General features: G+C 33.4%; 3 protein-coding genes across 14 annotated transcripts; 2 read left to right on the plus strand and 1 right to left on the minus strand.

The window, feature by feature from the left end:
• Positions 1 to 427: 427 nt before the first annotated feature.
• Positions 428 to 5,385, minus strand: LOC107850727 (putative dihydroflavonol 4-reductase). The gene is made up of 5 exons (XM_016695454.2): positions 4,866 to 5,385; positions 3,621 to 3,749; positions 3,056 to 3,220; positions 1,404 to 1,709; positions 428 to 789 (listed from the first exon to the last, which is right to left on the minus strand). Exons 1-5 carry the CDS (start codon positions 5,145 to 5,147, stop codon positions 649 to 651), a joined length of 1,023 nt encoding a protein of 340 aa, XP_016550940.1. The 5' UTR covers positions 5,148 to 5,385; the 3' UTR covers positions 428 to 648.
• A 9,315-nt stretch (positions 5,386 to 14,700) lies between these two features.
• On the plus strand, positions 14,701 to 18,445 carry LOC107851440 (DPH4 homolog). Of its 10 annotated transcripts, none has more exons than XM_047401151.1 (3): positions 14,711 to 14,862; positions 17,129 to 17,621; positions 17,778 to 18,445. In XM_047401151.1, exon 3 carries the CDS (start codon positions 17,800 to 17,802, stop codon positions 18,352 to 18,354), a length of 555 nt encoding a protein of 184 aa, XP_047257107.1. In that variant the 5' UTR covers positions 14,711 to 14,862; positions 17,129 to 17,621; positions 17,778 to 17,799; the 3' UTR covers positions 18,355 to 18,445. The 10 variants fall into 10 exon arrangements, with proteins under 10 accessions (XP_016551943.1, XP_047257107.1, XP_016551942.1 ...); XM_016696456.2 differs by having other exon boundaries at positions 14,715 to 14,862; positions 17,773 to 18,445; XM_047401147.1 differs by having other exon boundaries at positions 14,718 to 14,862; positions 16,133 to 17,621; positions 17,773 to 18,445.
• A 1,357-nt stretch (positions 18,446 to 19,802) lies between these two features.
• On the plus strand, positions 19,803 to 22,345 carry LOC107851267. Of its 3 annotated transcripts, none has more exons than XM_016696217.2 (2): positions 19,803 to 21,738; positions 21,834 to 22,345. In XM_016696217.2, the coding sequence occupies exons 1-2, from the start codon at positions 21,553 to 21,555 to the stop codon at positions 22,287 to 22,289; spliced, it is 642 nt and encodes a 213-aa protein (XP_016551703.2). In that variant the 5' UTR covers positions 19,803 to 21,552; the 3' UTR covers positions 22,290 to 22,345. The 3 variants fall into 3 exon arrangements, 1 of the variants encoding a protein (XP_016551703.2); XR_001668939.2 differs by having other exon boundaries at positions 21,596 to 21,756; positions 21,834 to 21,989; XR_001668938.2 differs by having other exon boundaries at positions 21,596 to 21,756; positions 21,837 to 21,989.
• The last annotated feature ends 38 nt before the right edge of the window (positions 22,346 to 22,383 follow it).

Consider the following 22,383-nt stretch of genomic DNA (forward strand, 5'->3'; position numbering starts at 1 on the left):
ATAAGCAGGCATGTTGACGTTCTGCTACCTGCTTTACTTCTTATTAGTAAATAATTTTTTAATTAAATATTATTAATTTTTTTAATATGTAAATGACTTATAATAATTAATTAGGAATGATATAATAAAATTACAGAGCAAAAAAAGTGACAACATAAATAGACATGTCGACGCTTTGCTGCCTGCTTTACTTCTTATTAGTAAGTAAAGTAATAATATGAACTTTGAAGAGGTACATCCTAACTTAGCGATAACTAAAATGAAAGTGCGATTGTGTATGTTGTTTCATTTCAGTGGCAATTCAGATGAAATTTTCAAGCTACACATAAACGTCGATGTTAAGCATTAAGAAATCACTTCATCTATAAGATAACCGAAACTTGAATTTAACACCAAAACAATAGCTAGGCAAAATGAGATTTAACACTGGGGATTGAATGACATGATTAACAATGGTAAACTTCTTGCCATGTGAGCATGAGGTCACGAGTTCACACCGTGGAACCAACATTTTGCAGAATTGAAGAGTAAGATTGTGTAAAATAGACCTTGTGGTCCGGGGGCTGCCCCTTATTGAATAACGTATTCACAGTCATCTTAAGTTTAATGTACACATAACGCAGTATACATTCTCGATAAAATATAACGTCAGTATTTAATCAATCCCAAGTTCTTTAACCAGGGAAGCACCTCAGACAGACCTTCTTTCAAGCTCCTAGGGTGGTAATCCAGTTCCGCCTTTGCCTTATCACAAGAGTAAGACCACTGATGTTTAATCACGCGAACCATCTGTTCAAGATGATGCATAAAGAGGCAGAATTAAGGTCTAATGAAAGCTAACCAGTAGCAAACATTTTCAAAGAAGGAAGACTGAGCAAAGAGGCACATGTACTTGCCTTGTTATGCAAATGCAGAGTCTAGAAGTAGAGGGTTTAGTCAGAAATACGCAACATATGATGGTTGTCATAGATATATATATCAGATACGTAAATATCAATGATGTAATTTTTTGACAAGTAATGCTCCTGAACTATAAACACTACAAAAATGGAAAAGGTCTAATGGAATGCTAAGAAAACAAGTTGTCACACTTTAGAGCCAAATAAAGGCCTGTGTTAACCACATCAGAGTAACACATCTGCAGCAATTTGAGAAGGTGGAGTGGAGACGAGCAACAAAACAGCCGTTCTAACTTGAATTTCAAGGATTATTTTGGCTAGAACTCTAAAGAAAAATAGAAAAGAAAGCTAAGCCTATGTATCTGTCACTGCGACAATGCTGCAGTGGTTAATTTCCCCCTTTTCACCAACTGTTTGGTCTCAATTTCAAACAACTCAAGGCATATTCCCCTAAGAAAAAACAGTATAACAAATAAAAACTAGGAGTATCAATCTGTTACTTACAGGAGGACTGATTAGGGGACTCTTTCCGTTTATTTTGGAGAGAAGAACTGATATCCAGCCGTAAACTTCAAGAATAAATATGGGGATACCAAAAGAAGGCTTCTTTGTCTGAGTGATCATTGCAGCTATGTCGAGAACTTCCTTAAGGGATGCATTCTGCCCTGTAAGAAGGTACCTTTCACCTGGTTTGCCTTTGTCCATAGCTGCAATATGCCCGTCAACCACATCATCAACATGGCTAAAAGAACACCTGTCATTTGCTTGGCCAGTGTAACCAGGTAAACGCCCATTAAAGCGTTCAATCATCTGAAAAAGAGATATGTTTAAACTCGATACTACCAAATTTTCATTGAAACAATTTAAACTACAGAAGCCAATAGTAAAATTGCTAAATCCTACAATTGCAAGATGAACATTGACCGGAAGCACTTTTTTCTCTATCTCGTGTCAAAAGGCAAGGTGAGATACAAAGTCTACTTGGTATCTGTTGCTGATGGGAGGTGACAGGTATCCCATGGATTTAGTCGAGGTGCAAGAAAACTGGCCGAACACCACCGTTATCCAAAAAAAAAAAAAGGTGAGATGCAGAGTTCATCAATTTTTGGATTGTGGCAACTTAATTTTAACCTTTTTTAGTTAGCTGATACCCTTCAAATTTACACATCGAGGAAGTTTCGCCTTCAGTGAGAAATTCATTTGAAATTCACAGACAAAATGGATAAACATCTCCTTTTTAGTTTTTACCACTTCTTCTCATCTTCTTCCTTCTTATTTTGAATTTCCTTTCTGTTCATTGGACCTGTATTGGCAAACCTCATGCTTCATTTCTCATCTTCATCCTTTTCCTACAGCACCTTTCCCTTTTGTGTTTTCGTTTTATGCATTTTCTTTTTCATATTTTCCCAGACTGCTTTGTTATGTTTTTCATTGAACCGAGGGTCTATTAGAAACAATCTCTCTACCTCTCAAGACAGGGGTAAAGTCTGCATATACACTACCCTCCCCAGACCCCGCTTGTGGGATTATGCTGGGTATATTGTTGTTGTTGCAGTTTCTTTTTCATTCTACTCCTCTTCATCTTCTTCCTCCACCCATCTCCAATTTCTCAGCAGACATACTCAAGACAAGTCTAATGATGTATCTCTTCTAACCTTCTGGCTTCTACTACCCTCCTCAACTCTTTTTCTATTTTTGATTTAGTATCTTCCTTCTTTCACTTACAACTAGAATAGTTAAAAGAATATCAAATGATTACTTTACTTTCAATTTGTCCTAACCTTGATTGACAGAGTTATCTGGTACATATTGTTGGTGAAAGGTGGCAAGTATCCTCGAATTAGTCAAGTTGCGTGCATGCTGGTTCGGACACCACGGCTATTAAAAAAATGATTATTTGCTAATTCTAGGGAAAACAAGGGAACTTAAAAACCACCCCTCTTATAGAATGAGAATTATGGCATCATTGAACATGCTTTAATCTTGGGGTAAAAAACAGACATTTAGCATGAAATGATAGAATATGTAAAAGCTTTGAATTAACTACAGGAGCATTGCCAATGTAGCTTTGACTAAATCCATAACATTAAAACGATTTACAATCCAGGCAAGTACATTTCCAGCAATAAAGGGAGGAAGAAGGTTGAAATATTTACTATATTGGCAACAGTATTTGCAGTCGTAACCTTCCCAGGACCATATATTACTCCTGGATAAACAAGCACTATTGGCACTCCTTCAGACGCGGCATCTAATGCAACCTTATCAGCAATAGCTTTTGATTTCTCATACTCCGTGCAAAAGAATTTTCCAGGATGAATCTGAATCCAGTAATATTTAATCAAACTTCTATGAGAAAAGCACATCTGAACATATTAGATATGCCATTTAAATTGTTTGAATTGCCTCATCTAAAGCTCGAACTGTCAAAACATGAGAATATCTATTTATTTAGGTATGTATTGCTTAAATCGACTCATATAAAAGCTCAAGCTTCAAAATCATGAGAACATTTTACATATTTTAGGTAGGTAGCTTGCCTACTAAAGTGCAGGCCTAATGCTTTTTCTACCGACTAAAATTAGTTCATCAGTGACTCAACCACGAGATTTTTGATCACTATGACACATGAACCGTCTCATCTAAAGCTTTCACTGTTAAAGAAGGAACACATTTTATTTATTATAGATCTGAGACACATTCGCAATGAAAACTTCATACCTGAGTTTCATCGGCAACATATCCGTCAGTCGGTCCCAAGGCAAAAAACGATGATGTGTACACAATTTTCTCTATAGTTCCTGCTTCTTTATAAGCTTGCAACACATTCTTCAAGCCTCCGACATTGACCTATAAATGCAGTGGAATAGCATCAAGTCTAAAGCAACTATAAATACTTAAAAGCAGCTATAAAGAGTTGGTCCCGTTAAGCAGAAAACTGGTTTATTCTCATTAAAAAAAAAACATTTTCTTTGAAATCTATCTTTTTTTTGATAACTCTGTTGTGCCAGCCAGCTTTTCACGCATCTCCACTAATTCCACGGGATACCTGTCCCCTCTCACCAGCCATAGGTGCCAGGTACTGGTGCCTAGTAACTAAGTTACCTTTTCTTTGAAACCGATTCAGTGTTAGGTCATATTCTTAAATTTTCCAAATGTTTCTTCTCTTCATTTGCTTCAATAAACATTATAATCGTCTTTAAGAGTACTACGCATCACAAAAACCTATCAGTAAATACTCAAAAATATCACCAAAAGAAAAAAGCTTGTCTTTATTCCACCATCAATTAATACTCAAAATTATCAAAAAAAAAAAAAAAAAAAAACTGCAATTCCACTATATTTAATACTCAGAAATATCATAAAAAGGTTATTCTTATAGGCTATCATTCTCCACCATCACTTAACACCCAAACTAGAAAAAGTAAATGTTAGGTCCTGCCTGCTTTCCTATTAATTGTCATGTTTTTTTTCTTCACTTCATTTAACCAGTCATTTCCATTGCTACTTTGATTTATTTTACTTGAGCTGAGGATCTTTTAGAAACATCTTATCTACCTCCAAAAGAAAGAGGTAGGGTCCGCATACGCTCTACCTCCAATCTATAGATCTATGGGATTTCACTGCATATGTTGTTGTCGTTGTTGTTAATTAACACTCAAAATCATCCATAGAAAGACTATTTTTATACCCAATCATTCCACCTTTTGCTACTTTTATACATCTAACACTGAAAAATGATATTTCAAACACTTCTACATATACAAAAAAAGAAAGTCAATTTGACTAATTTTTTAAAGCTAAATTGAATTAGATCAACTTAATATTTTAAACTAAGCTACTCGAAAACTATACAAAAAATATTGTAAGTTGTAAATCTTTCATTGCAATATTAATATGGGAAAATACTATTCGTTGACCAAAGTCAACGCAGTTTGACTCTCAGAAAAACGAATTTATGCTCACAGGGAAGAATCTGGAAGGATCAGGAAGCCAATGTTCAACTAAAGCAGCAGCATGAAAGATGACGTGGCAACCGGAGCAAGCTTGAAGTAGTGATTGATAATCGGTGACATCTCCATACACAAGTTCTAGGGTTCCGCCGTCAGTAGGTGGAGTTAGGGAAGATACGTCACTTGTACGGCGGACGAAGGCTTTAACATGGTGGCCGGAGTTGAATAGTGCACGGCAGAGACGGCCGCCGAGGTAACCAGAAGCGCCAGTAACCAATACTACTTTCTTCTCCATTTTCGGCTTACTAACTTTTTGGGCTTTTTTGTCTGGTCAACGATTGGACGTGTCTAATTACATGTTAGGGGCCCTAATTATAAATTTATTAAGGGCAAACTAACATAAATTTAGATAATTTGCACAGAAAAATTACCAATAGTGATTGAGTTTGAATTTTTACTCTTATAAGAAAATTCTTTGAAAATCAATCTTTCTTCTACATCTACCTATTGTTGAAATAAACAACTCGCACACACTCCCTTTTCAAAAAAAAAAAAATAATATCTTAAATATTTTTAAATTTTTCATACTTTGTTTTTCAAATTTTATTTTTATTATTCACTTTTTTATTTTTCCTTTAATTTTATTTTTATATTTTAATTTATTTTTCTCAACCTTTAATTTTTTCTTTTTTCTCAAACATAATTTATTTCTTTATTTTATTTTTAATTCATTTATCTTAACTTTTATTTTTCTTTTATTTTTTATTTTTATCATTTCTCTTTTTTTCCTTATTTTTCTCAAACTTTATTTTTATTTTTTTACTCTCAATTTTTTTAATTCTTAACTTTTATTTTTTTTAATCTTTTTTTATTTTTTTATTTTGTTTGATCTCATTTTTCTCAACTTCTATTATATTTTATTAATAAATAAAAAATTAAATATATCGCAAATGAAATTTTTTTTAACATCAAAACAAATTTAAAGGCATGAATTGTTGTTAGAAAGTTTTGGATAAATTTTGCGCAAAAATTATAAAACAACTTATAAATCAATGCATAATGTGGTAGTGTAAGTCTTGCTTATGGAGCACAACTTGTTATTTGAATATATTTGAGTTAAGTCCTACACAAAAGTGAAAGAACATCTCATAAATTAAAAGACAAGTGATTGATAATCGATGACATCTCCGTACACAAGTTCTAGGGTTCTGTCGCTGCTTCCGCCGTCAGTAGGCGGAGTTAGAGAAAATACATCACTTGTGTGGCGGACGAAGGCTTTAATATGGTGGCCGAAGTTGAAGATCTCATGGCACAGACGACCGCTGAGGTAATCGGAAGCGCCGGTAACTAATACTACTTTCTTCTCCATTTTTCGCTTACTAACTTTTTAGGCTTTTTGCTGGTCAACAATTAGACGTGTCTAATTTTGGTACATGAATTTTACATGTGAGGGCCCTAATTATAGATGTGTTAAATAAGATAAATATACGAAATTGTTATGAAATATAAAACAAAGAAGAAGAATGAAGAGAGAAGAGATAATGATTATTATTTCTCTTGAGAGTTTCTTGATGGGTTTATTACAATGAAGGAAAACTCCTTTATTATAGGGGAAAACTAATATTGGGATTTCTAACTTTTTCATAAATAGACATTGACTATATATGGTAAAATAGGCATTCACTATATATGGTAAAGTAGACATTCACTATATATGATAATATATTTATAACACTCCCCCTTGAATGTCAAATTGATAGATAATGTGTCTCGTTAAAAGCTTACTAGAAAAATTCAGTGGAAAAAAATCTAGTGAAGGAAAAAGAGTACGCATCTCTAACAATACGCATTTCGACTACCTCATTAAAAACCTTATAAGGAAAATTCAATGGGACAAAATCTCGTAAGGAAAAAAGAGTACAATGCGTATTAACTCCCCTAATGAGAACATCCTTGAATCTTTGCATCCCGATCTTGTGCATCATCTTCTTGAAAGTTGCAGTTGGAGAAGACTTGGTGAATAAATCAGCTACATTGTCACTTGAACAAATCTATTGCATGTTAATATCATTATTCTTTTCGAGATCATGAGTATAGAAAAGCTTGCTTCATTTTATCTCATTTAATGAATCCTCTATTAAGTTGTGTTATGCATGTTGCATTATCTTCATAAAAATAATTAGTACTTTATCACATTTCAAACCATATTTTTCGCGAAAGAGATGTATCGTGGACCTCAACCACACATACTCTTGGCTTGCTTCATGAATAGTTGTTATCTCAGCATGGTTCGATGAAGCGGCTATGATAGACTGCTCTGTAAATCTCCAAGATATGGCAGTATCTCCACATGTGAACACATTGCATTCTTGAGACCGAGATTTATGCGGGTCAGATAAATACCCAACATCAGCATGACCCGTAAGATCGGAACTACAATGTTGCTAACAAATTAACTAAAAAGGCTATATCAAGCCTTGTAGTATTTGCAATATACATGAGTGCACCAATTACACTAAGATATGATACTTCATAACCAATCTAAATTGGTATATTTCTTATTTCAGCAAATAATATATTGCTTTTAAAAACTCTCCAAGAGTTTCAATAATTTTCAAAGTATAAGTTTATACAATATAAGAATTCTAAATAAGTTTTTCAAAAACTTCTATATGCTTCAAACATGTAAATTTTGTCAAGTGACAATATTTAGCATTTTATCTGTGACATCTTCAATTGTCTGGATTACAAATCAAATAAGGTTTTATGCTTACCAAGATGTATCCTTTCGTGTCACTTGATAAATGTTTTTACGTCAGCATGCTTAAATAAATGTAGAATCCGGATCCTCGTAATCTCTCACAATATTACGTCAATATTGTATCAAAGATATTGATAATATATCATTTTGTATCAATTCACAATGAGACATAACATTTTAAGATCTCATCACTTCGTTATTTTTAGGTACCTGAACCTTTCATAAGGTTTCATGAAGTGTTATGTCGTAGGCTCTTCAAGAGAACATTGCCTTCTTATTATGATTATTTGCTCCTTATTCTTTTCAAGGATTATTTCATTTGGAATCGATTGGTCTATCACGCTTCACGCATGCATAGACTTTGTCCTTTAGGGACACAAAATAAGAGTACTTGCAACTTAAATATGAGAGAATTGAATTATCTTTTGAATGAGGATCTGATGATAATTCCTAACATATTTCATAGCTTCTTATAATCTCCCCATTATGTTAGGAAAACTAACATACATCCTCTATATTCTTTGAGGAATTCATTTTTGTGCAAAATGATATTCATTAAGCGTATACCGCACATCAAAACTATTAGATGGACAACTTGTGGTTCCTAACTCAGAATCAACTTTGAGGGAAAATTAATTATAATTTATTGGTTTGATATATACAAGTACTTTTGTATATAATATATCATATTTCAAACCAATACATGAAGCGTTGTTCTCATTAGCAATAGTTTAACTATTTATCGAAGGTATTTAATGCTAAATCATCATCATCAAGATGAATTGTCTTGATTATACAATTTGAAAATTATGTTCTTATCTTAATTTTATTGAGCAAACAACTTTATGAATGTCAAACTGCAGGTTGACGATAAATATACATGTGAACATCTTATTGATGCATATTTTCAACATATCACATGACAGGTGAACGAGCGCATATTCACCTTTTATAATTTTCAGATTTTGAGGGATCAAATCCCAACATTAGTTGGTCCAACCAACTTATCATGAGAACAAGCAACATTAAAAGTTCATAAAGAATTCTCTAGTTCTTCAATATATTTTTAATACTTAATATGCACATCTTTGGAATGTCATAATCGTTCATGTCAATTTATGAGCTTACTTGTACTAGTAAACTCCAAATTTATCATGACATGTGTCTTTTACTATAGTAAATATCAGATTTACTATTACATGAATAAATTTCAAATTTACTGCTTTTGAAGTAGATTTTAAAATAACTTTTCTCAATTGTTCAGCCTCTTTCGGAGGTGGGTTGTGATACTATCACAATCAATTACACGTTTGCATTAATAAACTTCTTATTCATCAGGAATGGAATATAATCGTGTCTTAAGCCTATCAAATTATGATAGCTTATAGCCTCTTTTAAAATATTGCTAATTCAAGAGCAAATCGAGACATACATATGGTTATAAAGAAATTTTCTCTAACATATCTTATAATCATGATAAGCGTATAAAAATATTATCACTTTTGATGATTATATATTATCATATTGTCCCTCCACTCTTATCTTCGTGCATTCAATTACTTGTCTTCTTTCAGACATATTATGTACTGCTATCACATATACTTTAAGAATGAAGTAAGTTGTCATATTTCAGACTTATCATATATTGCTACCACAGTCACTTCATGGAATGGAGCATATTCAATGGGTTGGATTTCATGACTTTTCACCAAATACCCCATTATTTTGCCTTAGCCATCATAATATCATCAGTATGGTGCATTGAGATTCAAACTCAACGTCTTAACCACATAAAGACATCTCAAGCACAAATCGATGGGACTTAAACCCAATATTTTTTCATCATGGTTCATTGAAATTTTTAACCCATTGTCTTACACTCTTAATGAGATGAGACTTAAATTCACCATCATATCTTTTAACAATATTGTTCTTCATGAACAAATTTAAAGCATAGGTGGTTCCAAATCAATTATTTTCTTCAAATTCAATAATAATTATATCATTAGTAGCAAATGAGAAATAACATAAGAAATTACTAACATTGAAATTACCTTTAAATTTATAATCTCATCTTATTTGACAGAATCTAACGTGTTATGAAATATAAAATAGAGAAGAAAAGAATGAAGAGAGAAAAGATAATGATTATTATTTCTCTTGAGAGTTTCTTGTTGAGTTTATTACAATGAAGGAAAACCCTTTTATTTATAGGGGAAACTAATATTGAGGTTTCTAACTTTTTCATAAATAGGCATTCACTATATATGGTAAGGCCAAATCTATCAACAGCCCTCTGAACTTGGCATGATCTTTCACTTTGGCACCTTAGGTAGACATTGTTCACTTTTGGCACCTCATGTAGCTATAAATGGACCTCAAGTGGACGTGAGAGTTCTTAACAGGCCAACACTCCACCCATACAACATAGAGGGGCACCTTCTTATTGCATAAAATCCCCGAAGCAAGCCTCTATTTCATCCAACCTGCCCCAATACGGTGAGAGACATCCACATCAATCTCTCCATCCCCCTGAATCATAGACCCACATCATCTTTCTTGAAAAAACTAGTAATTCTTGAGTTTCAATTGAATAATGAATTTGCAATTGAACTCACATAACAAATACAGAAAGGAGAATTTTCGTTCCTGGAGCAAATGTGTGAAGCCCACTTGAGTTCTTTATACATTATACTTAACAAAGATTTATTTTTTTCTAAACTTTGAGTTTAATAGTCAACTTTGAATTTAATATTTAACAAGGAATCTCATAAGGGTTTGAGATTGAAGAAATTCAGATGGAGAGAAGGAAAAAAAAAGAATAAAACAATGGAGAAAAAATTATTGTGGAAGAACATGAATAAAAGTAATGAAATGAAAAAAGTGATAAAAACACGTGTAAAAATGTTGTTGGCACGTGCATCACACCACATTCCAAATGATTAGTTATCAGTTTTTTTTTAGGGGGGGGGGAGGGTTAATAATTTCACTTTAAAATAATTCAGGGGGTAATAATTTCACTTTAAAATAGTTCAGGAGGGTCATAGGACCCCCTGCAAAGTATAACTGTGTAGTTGAGATTTGGGGTAAAGGTTGGGGGGAGGGATATTTGGCAATTTTCTGAACATACACAAAAACATAACAGATTTCTACTAACTGTGTTAAGATTTCAACAAATTCTTCACTTTACACTTTATTATTTATTGGAGATGATATCATATTGAGGGATAGGGAAATGGGGGAAGGGAGGTAGGTAGGCTGGGAGCGGACAGGTGGTGAGGAGGGTGGATGGGTTGGAGAAAACAGATAGGGATTGATGGAGGGGGTGGGAGGTGGGTGGGTAGGCTGGAGAAGATAATTGAGGGGTGGGGGTGCAAGCAGGCGGTGAGGGGGTGGGTTGACTGTAGAAGACGGATGGGGATTGGTGGGGTAGGGGGAATTAAATTTTATAATTTTTTTATAATTATTTAAGTTATAAAATTGCCAAGTGTCAATATTTGATTGGTATTTTTTTTTTTAATTAAAAATAGTTATTAAACAATTAACTTGGAGAAAAATGACAAACGTCATAATATAATTGGTCACTTTACACGTCATCGGCACGTGTAATAAACGCACGTGGTATATTTTTGCTAATTCGCAAAAAGTGTCAAAATAACATCCGTGTATGCTATTTGAGGTGCCAAAAGCGAACAACGTCCACTTGAGGTGCCAAATTAAAAGATCGTGCCAAGTTCAGGAGGCTATCGATGGGTTTGGCCATGTGGTAAAATAGACATTCACTATATATGTTAAAGTAGACATTCACTATATATGGTAATATATTTACAATAGAAATAATTTTTTTGGAATATTTAGCTGTTAATTAGAAGATCTGTAGAATAAATTACTCTTAATTACCGTTATTTTTCATAATTATAGCAAATTATTTATTTTTTAAGATGTATCATCAATCATATATCTCTTTTAATATTACTAGTTAAACCACACGTGTAACATTTGATTCTGTAAAATTAGATGATTTTGTCTATTGCAAATATTTTTAATGAAGTGCAAAAAATTGAAATCACTTCTCAAAAATCCTTCACACTTTAATAAAATAGTGCAAACATAACATATGTTTTATTAAAATATTTAATAAATTTTCAATTCTTTAATATTGAAAAAATAGTGAAAAAATAATTTTGTCTAAAGCAGACACTTTTAATGAAGAACAAAAAGTTTAAATATTTCTAAACACTGAATCAAATAGAAACGAAGTTGAAAGAAAATTAACCAAACTGAAATAGTTCGATCCGGTGTTCGGTGTCTACTTTTTAAAATTGTAAATCAAAGAATTGAATCGAAATTTGGTAAAATTGAATCAAAGAGCAGAACGTGCACTCCTTATAACGCCTTAACAACATAAATCGTACTAATATGAATGAAAAATAATTCTTTTTTTTAAAAACACACCTTCAAATCCTCTCATAATCGGCACAAAGTCTCAATCACACACGTACATAATTTTTCTTTACCTGCACATCATGTGAAAGCCAACAATTGAAATTACAATAAATCATATGATAAAAAAATGATAATAAAAGATGCATAATATTTAATATTGTTGACCTACAAATTAAAAACTAATATTAAAGAACACAAAACTAATCTTCTCTTGAAAATACTCTTTAACAATTAAATTGTGAATGTTATTCTATTATTTATTGGAAAAAAGGAATGCTCAATATATAGAAGTACAAATATTTCCCTTATAAAAAATTGTTGATGAAACATGAAAGAAATCTAATCTAATTTGGAATTTTTTTTTCATAAAAAACTAATTATTGTAGAAAATCAAGACAGACGAAACTTAAAAGAATAGAAAACTAAGGACTGCTAATTAAATCAAAAACCCTACTTAAAAGAAAGAAAATTAGGTCGTGTATACTGACTACAATCTAGCACTATTTTTTTTTTCTTTTTGAGGTGGGACGTGTTTTTTTAGTAAAAATAGTTAAATAATAATTTGATAAAATAATAAAAAGACGTTTCTTATTACGTATTTAAAACTTTTTAAAATTTGATACTTATTAAATTTTTCTTATTCTAATACTTTTATATTTGTTTCTTGATTTTTCAAATCTTATTAAATCAAATTTAGTTGTTTTCTAATTCTTAAACTAATAAAAAATATTAGTTGTCATTAATTCTGATGACTTCTAATAAGGAAAGATTTTACCATAAATATATTAATTAATTTTTAACTCTTAAATATTAGAAAAAACTAATGAAAAGACGATTTTGTCTAAAACGAAGACTTTTAATGAAGGGCAAAAAGTTCAAACAACATTTATAAGGTCCTTCACACTTTTAATATATTATATTATATATATATATCCGAAAAATTAAAAATTGAAACTTTATGAAATTTGGAAAAAAAAATTGGGATAAAGTATAATTATGGATAAACTAGTCGGAATTTATGTAAGTTTTTTTTTTTTTTTTTTTAAAAAAAGTAAAAGGAACAAATTGAGAGGGGGGAGAAATACCAAACACATCCTAAAAGCTAAAAAAAAATAATGAAAAAAGGCTTAAATATGCCATTGAACTATCAAAAATGACTCATTTATGCCATCAGTTAAAAGTTTGGTTCATTCATGCCATCGCCGTAATAAAATCGGCTCATCCATGCTATTAATTTTTAACGGTGGTTTTTAAAAACAGTTTTGCCACGTGACCTTTTATTAAAAGTCCATGTCATTAATTAAAATAAGGAAAAAGACTCAAATATGCCATTGAACTATCAGAAATGACTCATTTATGCCATCAATTAAAAATTCAGCTCATTCATGTCATCGTCGTTATAAAATCAGTTCACCCATGTCATTACTTTTTAATGGTGCGTTTTCAAAAACTGTTTTTGATGTGGCCTTTTATTATAGGTCCGCGACATTAATTAAAATAAATCAATATTAATTTCAAATATCTTAGATCCATTAAAAACAACCGGTTCATTTAACATAACCCGACCCACACCTATTAAAATATTTTTTCCTACAACAACTATTTTTTTAATCAGAAGAAATAGTGATTCATGTATATCCTTTAGCTATTCTTAGTTGATTCTAAATCATTATAAATGTTACGTTTAACAGAAACCTCAAAAGTTCTATCCTATATTTTAATTCCAGAGACTCCAATATATACTCCGAAGTTGCAAGAAAATAAGCCAATGAACGATTAGGGCAAACAAGAAAAAGAAAGAGGCGTACCAATAGAGCTTCTCCAATATTCTCCCATCACGAATTAGGGGGCATACATTATTGAAAAATCATTTCTAAATAACGGCTTAAAAGAAGTCTGTTATCCCAACTATCCCGCCATGTATATGAGATAACTTCTTCCATCATGAATTAGTGGAGCATACATTGTTGAAAAATCATTTTCAAATAATGGCTTAAAAGAAATCTGTTATTTCAATTATCCCGCCAAGTATATGTGATAACTTTTTCCATCATTATGATATATATGCTGAAATAAATAATCTCGATACTAACTAATTTCAAATATTTTGAAATTAATATTGATTTATTTTAATTAATGACGTGAACTTATAATAAAAGACTACGTGACAAAGTTATTTTTAAAAAATCTATCATTAAAAAGTAATGGCATGAGTGGGTTGATTTTATAACAGTGATAATATGAATAAACCAAACTTTTAACTGATGACGTAAATGAACTATTTTTGATAGTTTAATGACATATTTGAGTCTTTTTGCTTATTTTAATTAATGACGTGAACCTCTAATAAAAGGCCACGTGACAAGACTATTTTTGAAAAGCACAGTTAAAAAAGTAATGGCATGAATAAGTTGGTTTTATAAAAATGATGACATGATGAGACATTTCTGATAGTTCAGTGACATATTTATTTGAGCATTTTCTCAAAAAAAAAAAAATTAGAATTGGGCCATTAATATTACTTATTAGTAGGCATGATTACGAATTAGAAGCCCCAAATGTATAATTACACAAGCAAATTCTTGAAAGATCAATAAAAAGGACAAATAAATTGTCCAATTAAATAAGAGTCCTTCAATTTTTTAGAATTAGGTGGAGGGACCCACTAGTCCCTGTTTTTTTTTTATTGGAAACTTGGTAGCCCTTCTGGCTTATTTTTCTCGAATATTAGATTATTAGTTTTATTTCAAAAATTCAATCTAACAACTCTGAGAAGATGGATTTCTAGAATTTCTTCATCAAGGTAATTCTTGATTTATGAAATGAGTATTATTGGTGTATGCTTAAAAACACTATTCAATTTATATATTGAGCTATTTCTAGGATAAGAGTTTTTTTTACAATTGTTAGTACTTATTATTTTTTTATCACCCTATGTTCGGCCCAGCTCGATTAATTCCACCGGATGCCGTGCTATCTCCCATTAGTAACAGATATTTATTATCAGGTGTCAAATAACTCTATACTAAATTGTTAGCTTAAATGGATTATTTTGGGACTTGTATGCATATATAACGGTAGAGCCCATAGTCACATTTGTAGATTATGTGTTGTTGAACACTTTTAGAGAACTTAAAAGGAGTAATTTTAAGCTAAAGTTTTTGGGGTAAGTTAAAGGATTGCTTGCTAAATGAGAATTTTTAGTAAGGCTCACGCCACCTATGTGTTTGATGAAATTCCTAAGAGAAGACTTTTATTGACTAATAGCATGTTTGGCCAAGCTTTTGGAGCTTGGAAGGTCACAAGTTCTTATGTTAAAAAAGTGAGGTTTTCTGGCTAAGCTTTTGACAGAAAATAACTTGCTTCTAGGGAGTAGCAGAAACTGTTTTTTTGCAAGCTAAAAATTGTAGCTTTTAAAAACACTTTCGAGGAAAATATGGATAAGAAGCACTTTCAAGAAGTTTGACCAAACACTAGTTGTTGTGCAAAAGTGTTTTTAAAATTTATTGGCCAAACTTCTCACTAAAAGTACTTTTTTTCGAAAAAACACTTTTCAAAATAAGCTGATTTTAAAAGTTTGGCCAAACGGACTATAGGTACTTGTGGGAGCAAGCGAGTGGTTAGTTTACCATGTTTTTTACTCAATACAAATTTAGAATAAGAAAATAACGTAAATACATGTAGTATGTGTTGCCTTATTTGACTAGTGTGTTACTTGGCTTTGTTTATGCTCACGAGTAACGCCAACTGTTATGTGACATTATTTGCATTATTTATGCCCAGTTCATGTTCAGTTACTAGTGTGATCACATTCAGACTCAGATTTGATAGCTCTTGCATGAGTGCCATGAAGGCCAGGGTTAGCTATCCCACGCTTGTAGGGACTTGATTGAATCTTCCTGCTTGTGTTCCTTTTCTTGTGATGTGCTTCCTGATTATCATATTTTCCATAAGTTGGACAGTTACTTTACAAACACCGAGGATAAAAAACATAAGTTGACAGTAAAGTCTAGCAAATAGCTGCTGCGGACCTTTCTCCAATCGATACCTGACTATTTCTCAAGTGTTCTCAGGTGCTTAGAGTGATGGGCTGTGGCAATTTGTGGCTAGGTCTTAAATATAAGCGTTGTTCAGGGTTGCTCGGTGAGGAAGTTCATTAATTTATATGTTGACTCTATTCTGGTGGGTATATGTTGTTTCTTCTCCTGGCATTACAGAAAGAAACTGTTTTAGCTTATTTGTTAAACATAGAGGGTTGAAAATGTTTCTGGGTTACAGTTGTGAAACTAGATCGTCACTCTTAGTTCTTGTCCTTTGACATACTGAAGTCCAGACGCTGGCAAATGCAAATTATCAGCAGAAAAAGAATCACTTCAACATGAAAAGAAATTGGATGTCTTACATTGATTATGTGTTCATAAACTGAGGTAGCCAGATTGTCTACTGGCAAAAGTAGTGACTCCCTGATTGGGAGGCTGATCGCAGCAGTGGCGGTATGCAATGTTGTAGGAGAAAGAGGATCTAGGCAAGTCTATAATCTTGCAAAACAAGGGACCGATAGTCTCTATTTTTACCTGTTAGATTTTGTATCTTGAGAGGTTGGAACTAGGTGCTATTAGCTTTGTCACTGAAAGGTATTATTGACAGTTAACTCTCTAGGATGATGAAAAGAGGTAAATGAGTTATGACAGCAATAGATGCCATTGTAGTTTATTCCTAATGTTAAGGAATTCGAGCGTTGAAAGGATGAGGGATCTATATTCTGTACAGCTCTATTGGTCTATCTGGATCTATTTTCCATGATTGTTGAGTCCTTCTCTAGATCCTTTATTTCAAATGCGGAAATTGTAGCTTACAAGGAAATAAGTCTAGTATTTTAAGATGGCCACTTAAGACATAGAACATTTACTTTCGCAGGTCCATCTGAAAGGCAAATGATTCTGATGTCAGCCATTACTCAGTCCCAATCTGATTTCGGATGACTATGTTGCTTGGTGCTTCATTTTTCTGTACCGTGCTTGCGTTTCTTCTGTGCATTTTCCACTGATGATTGTTGTCTGTTCATGCAGACCGTAAGTGAAGGGAAATTCTTTAGGCACTAGCGCCTGTTAACTCTAATTTGTCTCATGTCATTTCCATTGTAACATAGAGGAATGGGTTTGGTAATCATGCTTCTTTCAGTTGCTAAGAGTGTTACTTACTGGCTCACTGCTTAAGTTCTCTCTCTCGCTCTGTGATGAATGGGCTTCTTTTCTAGCAGTGGCTTCTGTATGGTAAGATTAAGGAGCCAGGGTGCACAGTTTAGAACATCAAGTCAGACGGCATATCCCCTAGTTAACCCTCAGCCTCTTGACCATCCTAACTGCATCCCTCTCTGCTGATCCCGTTGGTTCTCTCTCTCTTCCTTTTTAACCCTATACAAGGGGTTAGCGCACAATGGCTTTCTCTGGTAGAGGGCGGTGGCTAGGAGCGATAGGGCATATTGAAGGATGTAAAATTCAAGTCCTGCAGCTCAATTAGAGGACTGACCCCAAACTGCAGAAGAATAAAGATTTCTATTTGGTATATTCTCTTGAAATTTGTTAAGAAATCTTTTGTATGCACATATTCTTGATACTCGTCCAGGAAAAAAAATGAACGAAAGAAAGAAACTGAACTTTATCCAAGATTCCCCTCCTAATTTTCCTTTTTTTCCCCTGGTGTTTATTTGCAGTAAAGATTTCTCTTGATATAGGGAGCCATGATTTCAAGCAGCAACTTGTTTCATAAAACTCACTATGAGATCCTAGGTGTGAAGGAAGATGCAAATTTCGAAGAAGTCCGTAAAGCCTATCGTTCAGCCATACTTTGTTTTCATCCAGACAAGCAGCAAAATGCATCAGAAACCTCCAATTCTGAGTGTGTGACTGACAACAAATTTTTGGAGATACAGAGAGCCTGGGAAACTGTTGGCAACCCGAGGTCACGTGCACTTTATGACGCTGAATTGCTCACTTTGAGACAGGATACAGCAACTGCCGAAGATGTCAGCTTAGAGGACCTTACAGTTCAAGATTCTGGTGATATTATAGAGCTTTCTTACCCTTGTAGATGTGGTGACTGCTACTTTATCGATTCTTTTGAGTTGGCAGACACGGGTTGTTCAATATCAAGAGATGGGGATACAATATCTTTGCTAACGTCTAAATCGTTGCCAACATCTGTTGTGCTTCCTTGTGGATCTTGCTCACTTAAAGTCCGTTTACTGATCAATAGTGATACTAGGCTTCATAGAGATGTTCACTTGCAATTGTAACTGTTTTAGGTAACGTTATTCTCTATGATATTTTTGCTAAATTGTTGGAAATTGAAATGATGAGAAAAAGAAGAAAGAAATTTTGTGGGTCTTTTTTTTTTCTGTTATTAATGTTTTCATGGGGTAGGTTGTCTATATCACACTCTTTGGATGCGCCTCCTGCCCGGACCATGCTCAAGTGGGATGCTTTATGCATCAAACTTCTTTTTTTTTAATTACTAATTCTAAAATGGTGTGTAGGCTACACATAGGACCATTTTTCCAGTTTAAAGACACAAATGACATTTTTAGATGCTAAAGACTGTTTTAGAGAATGTCCAACATCTTGATTTTGATATAGAAAACAGATAGCCTAAACTATGAAACGGAGTTTTGGGAGAACAATACCAATATCACATTGCTAGGCGAAGCAATCCGAATGGTACACCCTAGATTACAAACGTTTAGTAGCTGGAAGCATCACTATATCACATTCCCATGTGAAATCTCATGCGAATAAGATGGTGTAAGTCCGGTAGGGTCGTACATAGGTCGGGTTGGTTCGGTTTTTATTAAAAAAAAATCAAACCAATCATGTCGGTTTATTAAAATTATAAATCAGATCAAACCAACATAAAATTAGTTTTTTCAGTTTGTGTTTTTGTCGTTTTTTTTCGGGTTTTTCGTTTTTTTTTTTGTTTTTATAATCTTTAGTTTTTACGATTATATTGTGATCGAAGACTAGATCAAATATGTTTTCACTCATGTGCTAATGAAAACCCATAATTATGAAAAAATGAGGAGTGAAAAAGCTCTTTTGAAACTAAAAAGTGAGATGAAGAGTGAAAACTTTAGATTTTAAGTTTATATTGGGTTTTCGATGCTTTAATTAGCAATTAATGGATAAATATTACAACTTAAAGGCCCAAATCTAAATATATATCTACATCTACTTTCAAATTATTGAAAATTACTAAAACTAGTTGAAAAAGTATTTAAAAAGTGAATTATAATTAATATTTTATATAGAGATAATACCCAATTACTCCCTGAACTATACTCAAAAAGGTTATGACACACCTTAACTTAAAGGGGGGTCCTATTACTCCCCTGAATAAATTAAAGTGTAATTTTGATACCCTTAGTGCCTACGTGGCACATACGTGGCACAACATACTGAAGTGTCCACGTAGGCACATGTGTGTGCCACGTAGACACTAAGAGTGTCAAAATTACGCTTTTAATTAGCTCAGGGGTAATAGGACCCCCTTTAAGTTGAGGTGTGCCATAACCTTTTGAGTATAGTTCGGAGGGTAATTGGGCATTTTCTCTTTTATGTATAAAAAACTTCGAATATTATATATCTATGTATATCTATATATCTATATATATATATATATATATTATGTCGGTTTGATTCGGGTTCGGTTTGACTTTTTTTTGTTAACACCAAACCAAATCAAGAATGATCGGGTTTTTTTTCTAACGCCAAACCAATCAAACCAAACCATAAGTCGATTTTTTTTCTCAGTTCGGTTTGGTTCGTCGGTTCGGTTTGGCTTGACGGTTTGGTCTGTACACCCCTAAAGTCCGGTAGTCAATGCTCCAACTCAAATAGCAGCTGCACATGGAATCCTGTGTGAATTAGCATGAACAAAGTTTAGTAGTTGAAAGCATCACTATCTCACATTCCCATGTGAAATCTCATGTGAATAAGATGGTGTAAGTCCGGTAGTCAATGCTTTGACCAAATAGCAGCCGCACATGGAATCCCGTGTGAATCAACATGAACAAAGTTTAGTAAATGAAAGCATCACTATCTCACATTCCCATGTGAAATCTCATGCGAATAAGATGGTGCAAGTCCGGTAGACGGTAGTCAATGCTCTGACTCAAATAGCAGCCGCACATGGAATCCCGTGTGAATCAGCATGAACCACGCACAGCTATTGGTATTTTAATTATGGAAGTACTGAATTATGTCTAAATAGAACGAGTTGACTTATCATGGTATTTGAGAAGGTTGATCACATAAGATGCATTACTTTAAAATAAGTAGGATGCACTCTTCCACTTTCCACATCTAGATGCTTTAGTTAACATAGGTTATCAACCAGGAAAATCATTCTATTTAATTTCTGTTCCTCATTACCCTTTCAAACTTTTGTGAAAATAGCCTCTTGCGGAAATGCAAGGTAAGGCTGAAACTTTCAAAGTTCACTCTGCAATTTGAAGCACCATTCACTTCTTGTACTAGCTTTTGGATATTTTACTAAGAAAATTCAAACTTGTTGTAAGTCATATGTTGTAGCAACTGCTCTAAGTTCTTCACATACACGAGATTGTTTGGTTAGACTTTTACTGCTCTAAGTTCTTCACATACACGAGATTGTTTGGTTAGACTTTTACTCATTCTCCAAGATTTCCAACTATCAACTCTTGTGGGTAGTAGTTGTGCATCAGTCCTCGTGTAGCTGAACATCCAAAAAGACCAGCTAAACATAATTGGCTTGGTCAGTCTTTACCTGACCAACAACCTAATACTAGGCACTAGGCTGGCTCCTTAAACAATTTTTTTAGCTTTCTTCACGATTTGACCCGTACTATTTGGCAGATTCCCATGTATTAATTACACACTCGTTCGACAATGGAAAGGACATTGACTTAAAGATCCATGCCCAAGAGTTCTTTAACAATACTAACATTAAAGATCCATGCCCAAGAGTTTCTTTAACAATACTAACATTTTTGAAAAGTTGCATAAACCCATTTTGTGTAGACCTGTCTGGTTCAATGGTAAACGAAAATCTCTTATATCATATTTCAGTGAAGAAATATGAAAGGACCTGCAAGTGGTCATTGTTTTGGTATCCTCTTTTCCCCCCTTAACTTAAGGCTGAAGTGAGAGCAATTCACCACAAATTTAGCATCATCTTGCCCATGGCTATGAAACACCAAGTTTACTTGTATGCAATAAGAAATTCACAAGTCCATTGCTTTAGCTTCAACAAATACCTTGCAGGCTCCTTTTGCTGAAGCCTTCACCTTAAAGATTAAAGCCTCGGTACTTTCAAGATAGAAGGTCACTTTCAAGCAGAAATTTTGGATTGGAAATCAGAAGATAGATGAGTTAGATGACTAACAAATAATTCAGTTCTGTTTGTGGCAACTTTTCACCTACAACTCTCACCAAGAAATTTCAGCAACACTTATAAAAACATGAGCTTTTGTCCTAATCAGGAGTCTCCGAATCAATCTAAGAGATTCAAATTCCTTGTCTCAACCGTCAAGGATGCATTTACCAACTGCCATTCTCTTCAGGAAAGAAGAAAATCAAGTCCAGAACAAGAAGAAGAAGAAGAAGATCCAATATGTGACGATGAAGTCTATGATGATGAAGAGGAAGTACTCATTTAAATCCATGTAATTCTTCCAAGTTCAATGATATTAACTGCTGATTTGCTCATATTTATCTGAGAACTGTTTCACGGTTTTATCAGCAGGTATTTATATCAGCAGTGATAAGTCAATACATGGAGTTGAAATGCAGAAGAAAGACGACCATCGCAACTGACAAGTTTACCTGGGCTTTCTCTCCGTCAACCGAAGATTTATTCATCTCTACAAGACCAAGACAAAAAGAAGAGGACAACGAAGATCAAGAAAAGGAAGAAAGGGAAGATTTTTACTCTGTTGCTAGTCGTCTTTCTCCCTGCTCAAGTGCCACAAGCTTCGAGGGTTTTGTCACAGCTAGGACGATCTTTTCACGATCATCAAGCTTAGACAGGATTGACTTCCATGATCCCTGGAGGCATTCTGTTATTCAAGAATTATCTGACTGTAAAGGATGGCCATTTGGTCTATACCGAAAAGCCTTGTTCCTTCCACCTTTGCCAAAATCACCATCTGATTCTTGGTCATGGCGTAAGAGTGCAAGAATGGTTAAGATGCACTGATAACTAGCCTTTCAAATCAATTACCTCTATTCCAGGACGCAATTTACGTTTCGACGGAGAAAGTATGCTTGATCTTATGTTTATGTATGAACTA

This window comes from Capsicum annuum, chromosome 12 (assembly GCF_002878395.1).
Source record: "Capsicum annuum cultivar UCD-10X-F1 chromosome 12, UCD10Xv1.1, whole genome shotgun sequence".
NCBI classification, from domain to species: Eukaryota; Viridiplantae; Streptophyta; class Magnoliopsida; order Solanales; family Solanaceae; genus Capsicum; species Capsicum annuum.

What these genes read in the sequence shown, in the direction of transcription:
- LOC107850727 (XM_016695454.2), bottom strand. Translation starts at nt 5,147, where the DNA reads ATGGAGAAGAAAGTAGTATTGGTTACTGGCGCTTCTGGTTACCTCGGC. An exon ending in CAAATACTGTTGCCAATATA is followed by an intron (nt 1,710 to 3,055) that starts GTAAATATTTCA and finishes TCTCTTTTTCAG; the next exon opens with ATGATTGAACGCTTTAATGG. An exon ending in GTCCCCTAATCAGTCCTCCT is followed by an intron (nt 790 to 1,403) that starts GTAAGTAACAGA and finishes CATCTTGAACAG; the next exon opens with ATGGTTCGCGTGATTAAACA.
- LOC107851440 (XM_016696457.2), top strand. Translation starts at nt 17,800, where the DNA reads ATGATTTCAAGCAGCAACTTGTTTCATAAAACTCACTATGAGATCCTA.
- LOC107851267 (XM_016696217.2), top strand. Translation starts at nt 21,553, where the DNA reads ATGAGCTTTTGTCCTAATCAGGAGTCTCCGAATCAATCTAAGAGATTC. An exon ending in TCTATGATGATGAAGAGGAA is followed by an intron (nt 21,739 to 21,833) that starts GTACTCATTTAA and finishes CGGTTTTATCAG; the next exon opens with CAGGTATTTATATCAGCAGT.